The following is a 16,262-nucleotide window of genomic DNA, read 5'->3' as shown; positions in this document are numbered from 1 at the left end:
TTTTTTCTTGTGAAATTTTGTGACTGACCCATTTCCTTACGCCCCGCCCAAATCGTCAGATTTTTGAAATATACACTGTTTTGTATGTACTTAACTTAATCTTAATCTTAATTTAACTGATCTTAATCTGACGATTTCGAGTTTTTCTAAGGATAGATTTTTTTTCGGCCCCCCCCCCCCTTAACGAACTCTCCTGTGTTTAGAGCCAATATATAGTAGAGGTACATCTACAGGGTATTTACCAGGGTTCTCCCCATATGATAATCTGACGCGCTCGAGTTATTGCAAAAATCCCCACTTGGGCTCCCCTACCATGACAATTTTACTGAGAATGATATTTATACTGAGAAACACTGAATGATATACAAACAGAAACTCTACTGACAAACGAAGACAGGAGATTCTTCATATAAATTTAATACAATTTAACCCAATTCACTTAGTCCGAAAATGCTTCTTAAGGGAGCTAGCGCTCTTTGAAGATGACGTCTTGTAATTAGATTTTCTTAAATGCCTCCAGAACGCTTCTATTTAGAGAACAAAAATTGGTAGGTACGCTTATTTATATTTCAGATATAAATCTAATCCATCCATTGCGAATTTCTAGTACCGAGCATAGGCGTCCGTTTTGGGTAGACCAACAGTTCTTTTACCGCATAACTGTTTTTTCTTTAACTTTTATGCATTTTTAATACTGGATTATTAAATTGTGAGGTATTCTAGTACTAAAAAGTACTCCTGCTTTAAGTCGATAAGATACACCGTTTTCTAGAAAAATCGATTTGAAAATTTTTCGATTTTTGAATTTCAAAAAAAAACTATTTAGAAAGACGAAAACTGGTACATTTATTTAGTTATATGCCAGAGATAAATCGATTTCATTAATTGCGAATTTCTAATACTGGTCATAGGCGTCCGTTTTGGGTAGGTAAAATTATTTTATAGCATAACTTTTTTGTCTTTAATTTTTGAACATTTTTGACACTAGATTATTAAATTATGAGGTATTCGAGTACTAAAATCTACTCACGTAAAATACATCGTGTTTTTTTAAGTTTTTTCAGTTTCTTTGCCAATACTATTTTCAACAAGAGCCTTTAAATAGATGGCAATGTCCACATATAAAAAAAGGCAAAATATTAAACAATACGTTTTATTATTAATTCTTTATAAATTTAATCTGTTTTAGCAAGTTTTGCGAATCCAATGCGGTTTTCACCAAAATCAAATTCCGTATAAACACTTCTCAGGAACGAATCTCCTACGAGCCATTTATCTGGTAGATCCGGTATCGCATTTTGTACTAGAAAACTGGAATAGCATGTATAACCATTCTAAAATATAAAGAAGCATATTTGTTAGTTAATTTATTCTTGTATAAGTAGTTTAAAATTAAAAATTTCAAAATAATGTTTTGTTATTTTATTTGGTTTTCCAACGTTTCCAAAAGTTAACCCTTTTACAATAATGAAAAAGTATTTAGGGCCTACAACCAGGTTAACACCCTACTGATACACTTTAAAGCCATATAGTTCATAGAAACAGGATTATGGTTCGAAACAGGAATAATTTCGTTACTTCGTTACAACGAATGCGAGAATAATTGAATAATGACCACGAATTTATGGAAAACGAGAAATATACATACTTCACATCGGAAGTGAAGTAAAACGTGCAACGTAAAGCACTTGTAGAAAAAAATATATACATTTGTGCACCACAAGAGACAAAGAAAAAAGAAAAGGATCAAATTATGCTGGATGACGATCATAGATAACTTTTAGTGAAAAATAGATGAAAATGGCCATAAAACTACAAAGGTATCAACTTGTTAAATACTACCCTAAAACTTACATCTAAAATTTTACAAGGACTAATGAATCAGAGGATAAGTTTAGTAGATAAACAACAGGGTTTTCGTACTGGAAGATCGTGTACAGATGCAGTATTAAATTAAATAATACCACCCACTGGTGTTAGCAGATACAAGAGCTAGAAAAGTGTCTTTTTACTTCAAGAGGAAATGTCAAAGAGAGTTTTTCGTTTGTATCGTTCAAAAATGTCTGTATTTCAAAAAGAGTGTGGTAGAGTCAATAGTACAATTTATTACTCAGGGTCCTTCTTCTTCTAATGGCGCTACAACCCTTTGTGAGTCTTGGCCTGCTTAACAATTTTCTTCCATTCTGCCCTTGTCAGATACTTTCCCTTGCCACTGTCTGATGTTCATGGTTTTAAGATCCCTCTCTACGTATTCTATCCATATTTTACGGGCCTTTCTCTTGTCCTATTTCCCTGGGGCTTCCATTTTCACAGCTCGATTGCCTGGCATTTTTTTAAGTGATCAAGCCAGTTTAGCTTTTGTGACTTTACAAATCTAACAATATCTGTGCTCTGTATTAGTTCATCCAGATCATGGTTCATTTTAATTCTCCACGAACCATGGCTGAAATGTGTTGGCCCAAATATTTTCCTTATAGTGGAGTCACTGAAGGTTTTCACCTCCGATTTCGTTGAACCTCCATCAATTTTCATGAAAATTGGTGAGTAATTAGAGGATACCTCAAGGAACAAAGGTGACATAATGCCAACTTGCGCTTTTACCCTGGGGGTGAATGCCACCCCTTCTCGGGGGTGAAAATTATTTTATTAAAAGTAATACCATAAATCGATAGAGGGACAAATTATAAGTAAAATTTATTATATCAAGTTATTAATATAAATCAACACTTTTTGAGTTATTAAAGACCAAAGATTTTATTTTTTCGTAACAAAAATGCATGTTTTAAATCGGTTTTTCATGTATAACTCAAAAACTATAAGGTTTTACAAAATAGTTATTCTTACTGAAATTGATGATAATAAAAAACTGAATATATTCCTTGCTCAAAGAACTAAACTAATGTTAGTTCAAAGTGAGTTATCGGCAATTGAATGTGTATTTTTTTCGAAGAGTACTCAAATCTAAGTATTCAAGCTTAAATAACGGGAAAACGAGGCAATGTATAAAATATACCTGCTTATAATTTGTCAACGTACTTCAGAATACCTATTAAATGAGCTTCAGAACAAGTTAATAGCGTCAAAATTAAGCAAGTTATGATGAAAATAAAAGAACCCTTTCGAAGTTTTTAGGAAAAAGTTAAAAATAAAACATACGCCATTTCCACAAAAATTAAAATTTATAATAATCCTTACAATAACTTCTTTATATTAGCATAAATGATGATTTCAATAATTTTGACCGGTTTGGAATGCATATTTTTGAAAAAAAGGTATAATTTAAAAAAATCATAATTTTTAACATTATTGTAATTTTCATATTCTTTTGATAACAACTCCAAAAATACTCAATATACGTAAAAAGTGATACATACCCAAATTTTAGTTTATTCTGTGCTAAATATTTTGCCTGTTTTACTATTTCCAGAGGGTAATAAATAACCGAGATAGAAACGTTTAAATCTTAAATTCTGCTGTGAAAACCATGCAACCGGGGCCATTTAACCTTTTATTTTAAAAAAATTGAGGTGTCTAAAAGACTAAATTCAACATGGTTAAATAGCCCGTGGAATTACCAATCGGTTTTTAGGTAAACCTGATATCTTTAAAATAAACGGAGTTATTAAAAAAAAACAGTAACATTTTTGGAATAATTTAAAAAAAAATAAATTTTGAAAAAGTTTTGGTGCATAAATTTTAATGCTATCAACATGTTCGGGGGCTCATTTAATAGATAATTTTAAGTACTTTTACAAACGTTTAGTAAGTTTATGTTATAAAATGCATCATTTTCCCGTTATTTCAGCTTGAATACTTAGATTTTTTTACTCGCCGAAAAAAATATATATTCAATTACCTCTAACTCACTTTTAGTTAACACTAAAAGGTTTTCCTAGTAAAGGATTTAATTAATATTTTATTAGCTTCAGTTTTAGTAAAATCAACTTTTTTGCAAAAACTTATAGTTTTTGAGTTATTGATGAAAAATCGGTTAAAAACATGCATTTTTCTCAAGAAAAATTAAATTATTTGATATTCAACAACTCAAAAAGTTTTGATTTATTTTAATAACTTTATATAACAAATTTTGCTTAGAATTTGTCCCTCTATCGAATTATGGGGTTATTTTCAATAAAATAATTTTCGCCCTCGAGAAGGGGTGGCATCCACCCCCAGGGTAAAAGCGCAAGTTGGCACCATGTCACCTCTGTTCCTTGAGATATCCTCTAACCACTCACCAATTTTCATGCAAATCTATGGAGGTTCAACGAAATCGGAGGTAATAGCTCATATCCACCTCCATTGACTGCACTATTATATTAGTATTTATTATATTAGTATTTATATTAGTATTTATTTTTCCTTATATTAGTATTTTGCGCTAAAATATTCTCAATTGGATATGGTAATTGAGTCAATACTCGCAACCTTTAGTTTGTATTTTTTATTAGTTGTTATGTAATCATGGGGCAACCGGTTTCGAGTCTTACAATATATGACTCATCATCAGGCCCAGTACAAAAAGTCTTCTCTATACAAACTACAAGCTAAAAAACACAAAACGAGAGACATGTACACATATATATATATATATAAAACATGAAAAACAACTTTGTCTTGGTTTCAATCACATACAATACAGCCAAGCAACTGTTTAGTATTAAACTCAACAGTCCATATCATGTAAAATGAGACATCATATCATTGGGAGCGACCAATCTGATGAAAAGTGCTTGGTATATAATTTGATATATATATACTACCATCAATCCTTAACTAGTCAAGGGTCGATGGAGTCCTGGTAAGATAGTATGCGATCAAAAGACATAATACAAAATTTCTTTAGTAAACGGTATCTACTTACATAACAGCCATAGAAACTGTTCCACAGCTAAAGATGTACCTGGAAGTCACCAGCCCCATAAGAAGAGTTGACCAATCAAACAGCCCTTAGTCTCTTAAATTGTTAGTTAAGTGCAATTTGGAACCGTACAAGAATTTTTTTTACTGTGGTCCCAGTGGTGTGTGTTATTTCTCTTAAACAGTTGTTCTTGTCCAATTTAGCAGTTGTTTTTATGTTTTATGTAGAAAGAATGTACAAACATTTAATAATTATTAAAATAATGGGACATCACACACAAAATTTCACATGCACAAAAATTTTAAACCTTGACTAGTTAAGGATTGATGGTGGTAATATATCAAATTATATACCAAGCACTTTTCATCAGATTGGTCGCTCCCAATGATATAATGTCTCATTTTACATGATATGGACTGTTGAGTTCAATACTAAACAGTTGCTTGGCTTTATTGTATGTGATTGAAACCAAGACAAAGTTGTTTTTCATGTTTTATATATATGTGTACCTGTCTCTCGTTTTGTGTTTTTTAGCTTCTAGTTTGTATAGAGAAGACTTTTTGTACTGGGCCTGATGATGAGTCATATATTGTAAGACTCGAAACCGGTTGCCCCATGATTACATAACAACTAATAAAAAATACAAACTAAAGATTGCGAGTATTGACTCAATTACCATATCCAATTGTATAATGGACTCGCATTGGCAACCCTTTCATCATTTAAAATATTCTCAGTTGATTATCGTCAGTGGTTGAGAGGGTCCACGTTTCACATTCATATGTGACCACTGGTCTAACTACTGTTTTGTAGATTCTAAGCTTAGACTCACGATTCAGTGAATACTTTTCATAAAGTCTTTGTATGCATAAAAACACTTATTATCGCTAAGAACTCGTGCTTGTATTTCTTGACTGATGTTTTTGTTGTCATTTATTATTGAGCCTAGATTCCTCAAGGTTGGCTTAAGTAATAATTTAAGGGTGAAAGGGTGAAAGGAGGGTGTAACTTATCGAAGTAGATAAAATGCAAAATATAATATTATTTTTCGCATGTTAAAAATTGAACATACTTGATATGAATTTCCAATATATACTTACATTTATTACATATGTTGAAGAAGGTATGGCAAATTGTTGGCCTCCAAAAGAAAATACTACATCAGGAAGATCATTTACGGTGTTACAATCAATATAATAGTGTTTATCTTCTATATTGAAATCAGACAATTTTGCACCAATTTCCTAAAAATATTTATTATGTTAGTATTAAATTGTTCAATGAATTTAGACAAATCTGAGTATAAGTAAACATTGAAGGTTTCAAAAGTACTTTTTAGCTTTTAACGTGAACGAAATTCCTCCATATTATTTACTATTACTATCACATCTACAACGTCAATGAACGTAGAATAAAAATAGGAACAAAGTGAAAACAACTTGGAACCGTTTATTTAAAGTCAATAAAGGACTTCGACGAGGATGCTGCCTGTCGCCAACTTTTTTACAACTATAAATGAAACATTAAAAACGGGAACAAGAAATATGGACAGATTGGAGTTAATGACGAAAACTATTTAAATAGAATTTGTTTGTTGATGAACATATAATTCAAGCAGAAGACATCTTCTAAACGATTAAAACGCTGGAATACCAATATGGAAGCTAGGGTCTCGAAATTAATTAGGATAAAACGCAATACATGGTCATTGGAAACATAAACGACCTGGAGATAAATAACAACTCCATAAAACAAACAACTGAATATAAACACTTGGAGATAAAAGACTAAGTTTTCACTCTAATGGCATATAACATATCCCACCAGAATGAAAACAATGGGAACCTTCTCTGGTTACACCTCCGAGGCTTCTACAATTTGCAAGCCATACGGATGCTGAGACTAAGGAAGATGAGGGAATTCTACAATTTACAATTCACGTCACATCTGCTCAGCGCGGTAAAGTTCCAACGAGACTGGTTCCCTTCATACTCCACACAGAGTAAATGTAAATCAAAAATGAATAACCATTTTCAATTTCGTTGCAAAACGAAAATACAGCCGAACCATATTCCAGTCCAATCAGAGAGTGCTGCAAGCACCTCTACCGGTTTCGAAACTTATTAGTCTCTCATCAGGAGGCACATATGCTGCTCTCCCCGATCCAACCAAAACAAACCCCAGCGTGCAGTCCCGAATTGCAACGAACGAAATGGCATAGATGCCCTAGCGGCAACTGCTAGCAAAAGACTAAGTTTTCACTCTAATGGCATATAACATATCCCACCAGAATGAAAACAATGGGAACCTTCTCTGGTTACACCTCCGAGGCTTCTACAATTTGCAAGCCATACGGATGCTGAGACTAAGGAAGATGAGGGAATTCTACAATTTACAATTCACGTCACATCTGCTCAGCGCGGTAAAGTTCCAACGAGACTGGTTCCCTTCATACTCCACACAGAGTAAATGTAAATCAAAAATGAATAACCATTTTCAATTTCGTTGCAAAACGAAAATACAGCCGAACCATATTCCAGTCCAATCAGAGAGTGCTGCAAGCACCTCTACCGGTTTCGAAACTTATTAGTCTCTCATCAGGAGGCACATATGCTGCTCTCCCCGATCCAACCAAAACAAACCCCAGCGTGCAGTCCCGAATTGCAACGAACGAAATGGCATAGATGCCCTAGCGGCAACTGCTAGCAAAAGACTAAGTTTTCACTCTAATGGCATATAACATATCCCACCAGAATGAAAACAATGGGAACCTTCTCTGGTTACACCTCCGAGGCTTCTACAATTTGCAAGCCATACGGATGCTGAGACTAAGGAAGATGAGGGAATTCTACAATTTACAATTCACGTCACATCTGCTCAGCGCGGTAAAGTTCCAACGAGACTGGTTCCCTTCATACTCCACACAGAGTAAATGTAAATCAAAAATGAATAACCATTTTCAATTTCGTTGCAAAACGAAAATACAGCCGAACCATATTCCAGTCCAATCAGAGAGTGCTGCAAGCACCTCTACCGGTTTCGAAACTTATTAGTCTCTCATCAGGAGGCACATATGCTGCTCTCCCCGATCCAACCAAAACAAACCCCAGCGTGCAGTCCCGAATTGCAACGAACGAAATGGCATAGATGCCCTAGCGGCAACTGCTAGCAAAAGACTAAGTTTTCACTCTAATGGCATATAACATATCCCACCAGAATGAAAACAATGGGAACCTTCTCTGGTTACACCTCCGAGGCTTCTACAATTTGCAAGCCATACGGATGCTGAGACTAAGGAAGATGAGGGAATTCTACAATTTACAATTCACGTCACATCTGCTCAGCGCGGTAAAGTTCCAACGAGACTGGTTCCCTTCATACTCCACACAGAGTAAATGTAAATCAAAAATGAATAACCATTTTCAATTTCGTTGCAAAACGAAAATACAGCCGAACCATATTCCAGTCCAATCAGAGAGTGCTGCAAGCACCTCTACCGGTTTCGAAACTTATTAGTCTCTCATCAGGAGGCACATATGCTGCTCTCCCCGATCCAACCAAAACAAACCCCAGCGTGCAGTCCCGAATTGCAACGAACGAAATGGCATAGATGCCCTAGCGGCAACTGCTAGCAAAAGACTAAGTTTTCACTCTAATGGCATATAACATATCCCACCAGAATGAAAACAATGGGAACCTTCTCTGGTTACACCTCCGAGGCTTCTACAATTTGCAAGCCATACGGATGCTGAGACTAAGGAAGATGAGGGAATTCTACAATTTACAATTCACGTCACATCTGCTCAGCGCGGTAAAGTTCCAACGAGACTGGTTCCCTTCATACTCCACACAGAGTAAATGTAAATCAAAAATGAATAACCATTTTCAATTTCGTTGCAAAACGAAAATACAGCCGAACCATATTCCAGTCCAATCAGAGAGTGCTGCAAGCACCTCTACCGGTTTCGAAACTTATTAGTCTCTCATCAGGAGGCACATATGCTGCTCTCCCCGATCCAACCAAAACAAACCCCAGCGTGCAGTCCCGAATTGCAACGAACGAAATGGCATAGATGCCCTAGCGGCAACTGCTAGCAAAAGACTAAGTTTTCACTCTAATGGCATATAACATATCCCACCAGAATGAAAACAATGGGAACCTTCTCTGGTTACACCTCCGAGGCTTCTACAATTTGCAAGCCATACGGATGCTGAGACTAAGGAAGATGAGGGAATTCTACAATTTACAATTCACGTCACATCTGCTCAGCGCGGTAAAGTTCCAACGAGACTGGTTCCCTTCATACTCCACACAGAGTAAATGTAAATCAAAAATGAATAACCATTTTCAATTTCGTTGCAAAACGAAAATACAGCCGAACCATATTCCAGTCCAATCAGAGAGTGCTGCAAGCACCTCTACCGGTTTCGAAACTTATTAGTCTCTCATCAGGAGGCACATATGCTGCTCTCCCCGATCCAACCAAAACAAACCCCAGCGTGCAGTCCCGAATTGCAACGAACGAAATGGCATAGATGCCCTAGCGGCAACTGCTAGCAAAAGACTAAGTTTTCACTCTAATGGCATATAACATATCCCACCAGAATGAAAACAATGGGAACCTTCTCTGGTTACACCTCCGAGGCTTCTACAATTTGCAAGCCATACGGATGCTGAGACTAAGGAAGATGAGGGAATTCTACAATTTACAATTCACGTCACATCTGCTCAGCGCGGTAAAGTTCCAACGAGACTGGTTCCCTTCATACTCCACACAGAGTAAATGTAAATCAAAAATGAATAACCATTTTCAATTTCGTTGCAAAACGAAAATACAGCCGAACCATATTCCAGTCCAATCAGAGAGTGCTGCAAGCACCTCTACCGGTTTCGAAACTTATTAGTCTCTCATCAGGAGGCACATATGCTGCTCTCCCCGATCCAACCAAAACAAACCCCAGCGTGCAGTCCCGAATTGCAACGAACGAAATGGCATAGATGCCCTAGCGGCAACTGCTAGCAAAAGACTAAGTTTTCACTCTAATGGCATATAACATATCCCACCAGAATGAAAACAATGGGAACCTTCTCTGGTTACACCTCCGAGGCTTCTACAATTTGCAAGCCATACGGATGCTGAGACTAAGGAAGATGAGGGAATTCTACAATTTACAATTCACGTCACATCTGCTCAGCGCGGTAAAGTTCCAACGAGACTGGTTCCCTTCATACTCCACACAGAGTAAATGTAAATCAAAAATGAATAACCATTTTCAATTTCGTTGCAAAACGAAAATACAGCCGAACCATATTCCAGTCCAATCAGAGAGTGCTGCAAGCACCTCTACCGGTTTCGAAACTTATTAGTCTCTCATCAGGAGGCACATATGCTGCTCTCCCCGATCCAACCAAAACAAACCCCAGCGTGCAGTCCCGAATTGCAACGAACGAAATGGCATAGATGCCCTAGCGGCAACTGCTAGCAAAAGACTAAGTTTTCACTCTAATGGCATATAACATATCCCACCAGAATGAAAACAATGGGAACCTTCTCTGGTTACACCTCCGAGGCTTCTACAATTTGCAAGCCATACGGATGCTGAGACTAAGGAAGATGAGGGAATTCTACAATTTACAATTCACGTCACATCTGCTCAGCGCGGTAAAGTTCCAACGAGACTGGTTCCCTTCATACTCCACACAGAGTAAATGTAAATCAAAAATGAATAACCATTTTCAATTTCGTTGCAAAACGAAAATACAGCCGAACCATATTCCAGTCCAATCAGAGAGTGCTGCAAGCACCTCTACCGGTTTCGAAACTTATTAGTCTCTCATCAGGAGGCACATATGCTGCTCTCCCCGATCCAACCAAAACAAACCCCAGCGTGCAGTCCCGAATTGCAACGAACGAAATGGCATAGATGCCCTAGCGGCAACTGCTAGCAAAAGACTAAGTTTTCACTCTAATGGCATATAACATATCCCACCAGAATGAAAACAATGGGAACCTTCTCTGGTTACACCTCCGAGGCTTCTACAATTTGCAAGCCATACGGATGCTGAGACTAAGGAAGATGAGGGAATTCTACAATTTACAATTCACGTCACATCTGCTCAGCGCGGTAAAGTTCCAACGAGACTGGTTCCCTTCATACTCCACACAGAGTAAATGTAAATCAAAAATGAATAACCATTTTCAATTTCGTTGCAAAACGAAAATACAGCCGAACCATATTCCAGTCCAATCAGAGAGTGCTGCAAGCACCTCTACCGGTTTCGAAACTTATTAGTCTCTCATCAGGAGGCACATATGCTGCTCTCCCCGATCCAACCAAAACAAACCCCAGCGTGCAGTCCCGAATTGCAACGAACGAAATGGCATAGATGCCCTAGCGGCAACTGCTAGCAAAAGACTAAGTTTTCACTCTAATGGCATATAACATATCCCACCAGAATGAAAACAATGGGAACCTTCTCTGGTTACACCTCCGAGGCTTCTACAATTTGCAAGCCATACGGATGCTGAGACTAAGGAAGATGAGGGAATTCTACAATTTACAATTCACGTCACATCTGCTCAGCGCGGTAAAGTTCCAACGAGACTGGTTCCCTTCATACTCCACACAGAGTAAATGTAAATCAAAAATGAATAACCATTTTCAATTTCGTTGCAAAACGAAAATACAGCCGAACCATATTCCAGTCCAATCAGAGAGTGCTGCAAGCACCTCTACCGGTTTCGAAACTTATTAGTCTCTCATCAGGAGGCACATATGCTGCTCTCCCCGATCCAACCAAAACAAACCCCAGCGTGCAGTCCCGAATTGCAACGAACGAAATGGCATAGATGCCCTAGCGGCAACTGCTAGCAAAAGACTAAGTTTTCACTCTAATGGCATATAACATATCCCACCAGAATGAAAACAATGGGAACCTTCTCTGGTTACACCTCCGAGGCTTCTACAATTTGCAAGCCATACGGATGCTGAGACTAAGGAAGATGAGGGAATTCTACAATTTACAATTCACGTCACATCTGCTCAGCGCGGTAAAGTTCCAACGAGACTGGTTCCCTTCATACTCCACACAGAGTAAATGTAAATCAAAAATGAATAACCATTTTCAATTTCGTTGCAAAACGAAAATACAGCCGAACCATATTCCAGTCCAATCAGAGAGTGCTGCAAGCACCTCTACCGGTTTCGAAACTTATTAGTCTCTCATCAGGAGGCACATATGCTGCTCTCCCCGATCCAACCAAAACAAACCCCAGCGTGCAGTCCCGAATTGCAACGAACGAAATGGCATAGATGCCCTAGCGGCAACTGCTAGCAAAAGACTAAGTTTTCACTCTAATGGCATATAACATATCCCACCAGAATGAAAACAATGGGAACCTTCTCTGGTTACACCTCCGAGGCTTCTACAATTTGCAAGCCATACGGATGCTGAGACTAAGGAAGATGAGGGAATTCTACAATTTACAATTCACGTCACATCTGCTCAGCGCGGTAAAGTTCCAACGAGACTGGTTCCCTTCATACTCCACACAGAGTAAATGTAAATCAAAAATGAATAACCATTTTCAATTTCGTTGCAAAACGAAAATACAGCCGAACCATATTCCAGTCCAATCAGAGAGTGCTGCAAGCACCTCTACCGGTTTCGAAACTTATTAGTCTCTCATCAGGAGGCACATATGCTGCTCTCCCCGATCCAACCAAAACAAACCCCAGCGTGCAGTCCCGAATTGCAACGAACGAAATGGCATAGATGCCCTAGCGGCAACTGCTAGCAAAAGACTAAGTTTTCACTCTAATGGCATATAACATATCCCACCAGAATGAAAACAATGGGAACCTTCTCTGGTTACACCTCCGAGGCTTCTACAATTTGCAAGCCATACGGATGCTGAGACTAAGGAAGATGAGGGAATTCTACAATTTACAATTCACGTCACATCTGCTCAGCGCGGTAAAGTTCCAACGAGACTGGTTCCCTTCATACTCCACACAGAGTAAATGTAAATCAAAAATGAATAACCATTTTCAATTTCGTTGCAAAACGAAAATACAGCCGAACCATATTCCAGTCCAATCAGAGAGTGCTGCAAGCACCTCTACCGGTTTCGAAACTTATTAGTCTCTCATCAGGAGGCACATATGCTGCTCTCCCCGATCCAACCAAAACAAACCCCAGCGTGCAGTCCCGAATTGCAACGAACGAAATGGCATAGATGCCCTAGCGGCAACTGCTAGCAAAAGACTAAGTTTTCACTCTAATGGCATATAACATATCCCACCAGAATGAAAACAATGGGAACCTTCTCTGGTTACACCTCCGAGGCTTCTACAATTTGCAAGCCATACGGATGCTGAGACTAAGGAAGATGAGGGAATTCTACAATTTACAATTCACGTCACATCTGCTCAGCGCGGTAAAGTTCCAACGAGACTGGTTCCCTTCATACTCCACACAGAGTAAATGTAAATCAAAAATGAATAACCATTTTCAATTTCGTTGCAAAACGAAAATACAGCCGAACCATATTCCAGTCCAATCAGAGAGTGCTGCAAGCACCTCTACCGGTTTCGAAACTTATTAGTCTCTCATCAGGAGGCACATATGCTGCTCTCCCCGATCCAACCAAAACAAACCCCAGCGTGCAGTCCCGAATTGCAACGAACGAAATGGCATAGATGCCCTAGCGGCAACTGCTAGCAAAAGACTAAGTTTTCACTCTAATGGCATATAACATATCCCACCAGAATGAAAACAATGGGAACCTTCTCTGGTTACACCTCCGAGGCTTCTACAATTTGCAAGCCATACGGATGCTGAGACTAAGGAAGATGAGGGAATTCTACAATTTACAATTCACGTCACATCTGCTCAGCGCGGTAAAGTTCCAACGAGACTGGTTCCCTTCATACTCCACACAGAGTAAATGTAAATCAAAAATGAATAACCATTTTCAATTTCGTTGCAAAACGAAAATACAGCCGAACCATATTCCAGTCCAATCAGAGAGTGCTGCAAGCACCTCTACCGGTTTCGAAACTTATTAGTCTCTCATCAGGAGGCACATATGCTGCTCTCCCCGATCCAACCAAAACAAACCCCAGCGTGCAGTCCCGAATTGCAACGAACGAAATGGCATAGATGCCCTAGCGGCAACTGCTAGCAAAAGACTAAGTTTTCACTCTAATGGCATATAACATATCCCACCAGAATGAAAACAATGGGAACCTTCTCTGGTTACACCTCCGAGGCTTCTACAATTTGCAAGCCATACGGATGCTGAGACTAAGGAAGATGAGGGAATTCTACAATTTACAATTCACGTCACATCTGCTCAGCGCGGTAAAGTTCCAACGAGACTGGTTCCCTTCATACTCCACACAGAGTAAATGTAAATCAAAAATGAATAACCATTTTCAATTTCGTTGCAAAACGAAAATACAGCCGAACCATATTCCAGTCCAATCAGAGAGTGCTGCAAGCACCTCTACCGGTTTCGAAACTTATTAGTCTCTCATCAGGAGGCACATATGCTGCTCTCCCCGATCCAACCAAAACAAACCCCAGCGTGCAGTCCCGAATTGCAACGAACGAAATGGCATAGATGCCCTAGCGGCAACTGCTAGCAAAAGACTAAGTTTTCACTCTAATGGCATATAACATATCCCACCAGAATGAAAACAATGGGAACCTTCTCTGGTTACACCTCCGAGGCTTCTACAATTTGCAAGCCATACGGATGCTGAGACTAAGGAAGATGAGGGAATTCTACAATTTACAATTCACGTCACATCTGCTCAGCGCGGTAAAGTTCCAACGAGACTGGTTCCCTTCATACTCCACACAGAGTAAATGTAAATCAAAAATGAATAACCATTTTCAATTTCGTTGCAAAACGAAAATACAGCCGAACCATATTCCAGTCCAATCAGAGAGTGCTGCAAGCACCTCTACCGGTTTCGAAACTTATTAGTCTCTCATCAGGAGGCACATATGCTGCTCTCCCCGATCCAACCAAAACAAACCCCAGCGTGCAGTCCCGAATTGCAACGAACGAAATGGCATAGATGCCCTAGCGGCAACTGCTAGCAAAAGACTAAGTTTTCACTCTAATGGCATATAACATATCCCACCAGAATGAAAACAATGGGAACCTTCTCTGGTTACACCTCCGAGGCTTCTACAATTTGCAAGCCATACGGATGCTGAGACTAAGGAAGATGAGGGAATTCTACAATTTACAATTCACGTCACATCTGCTCAGCGCGGTAAAGTTCCAACGAGACTGGTTCCCTTCATACTCCACACAGAGTAAATGTAAATCAAAAATGAATAACCATTTTCAATTTCGTTGCAAAACGAAAATACAGCCGAACCATATTCCAGTCCAATCAGAGAGTGCTGCAAGCACCTCTACCGGTTTCGAAACTTATTAGTCTCTCATCAGGAGGCACATATGCTGCTCTCCCCGATCCAACCAAAACAAACCCCAGCGTGCAGTCCCGAATTGCAACGAACGAAATGGCATAGATGCCCTAGCGGCAACTGCTAGCAAAAGACTAAGTTTTCACTCTAATGGCATATAACATATCCCACCAGAATGAAAACAATGGGAACCTTCTCTGGTTACACCTCCGAGGCTTCTACAATTTGCAAGCCATACGGATGCTGAGACTAAGGAAGATGAGGGAATTCTACAATTTACAATTCACGTCACATCTGCTCAGCGCGGTAAAGTTCCAACGAGACTGGTTCCCTTCATACTCCACACAGAGTAAATGTAAATCAAAAATGAATAACCATTTTCAATTTCGTTGCAAAACGAAAATACAGCCGAACCATATTCCAGTCCAATCAGAGAGTGCTGCAAGCACCTCTACCGGTTTCGAAACTTATTAGTCTCTCATCAGGAGGCACATATGCTGCTCTCCCCGATCCAACCAAAACAAACCCCAGCGTGCAGTCCCGAATTGCAACGAACGAAATGGCATAGATGCCCTAGCGGCAACTGCTAGCAAAAGACTAAGTTTTCACTCTAATGGCATATAACATATCCCACCAGAATGAAAACAATGGGAACCTTCTCTGGTTACACCTCCGAGGCTTCTACAATTTGCAAGCCATACGGATGCTGAGACTAAGGAAGATGAGGGAATTCTACAATTTACAATTCACGTCACATCTGCTCAGCGCGGTAAAGTTCCAACGAGACTGGTTCCCTTCATACTCCACACAGAGTAAATGTAAATCAAAAATGAATAACCATTTTCAATTTCGTTGCAAAACGAAAATACAGCCGAACCATATTCCAGTCCAATCAGAGAGTGCTGCAAGCACCTCTACCGGTTTCGAAACTTATTAGTCTCTCATCAGGAG

At 38.8% G+C, this 16,262-nt stretch overlaps 1 protein-coding gene across 1 annotated transcript in view; it reads right to left on the bottom strand.

Moving 5' to 3' along the window:
- Positions 1-1,137: 1,137 nt before the first annotated feature.
- The window catches only part of LOC126892054 (uncharacterized), a 46,926-nt gene continuing 31,801 nt past the window's right edge, over positions 1,138-16,262 (bottom strand). The window contains 2 exon segments of the mRNA XM_050661487.1: positions 1,138-1,334; positions 5,962-6,105. Coding sequence (XP_050517444.1) covers positions 1,176-1,334; positions 5,962-6,105 — 303 coding nt within the window. The 3' untranslated portion in view covers positions 1,138-1,175.

Source organism: Diabrotica virgifera, chromosome 9 (assembly GCF_917563875.1).
Source record: "Diabrotica virgifera virgifera chromosome 9, PGI_DIABVI_V3a".
NCBI classification, from domain to species: Eukaryota; Metazoa; Arthropoda; class Insecta; order Coleoptera; family Chrysomelidae; genus Diabrotica; species Diabrotica virgifera.
Note: the sequence above shows the minus strand (reverse complement) of the source record. Positions and strands in the feature narration are given on the sequence as shown.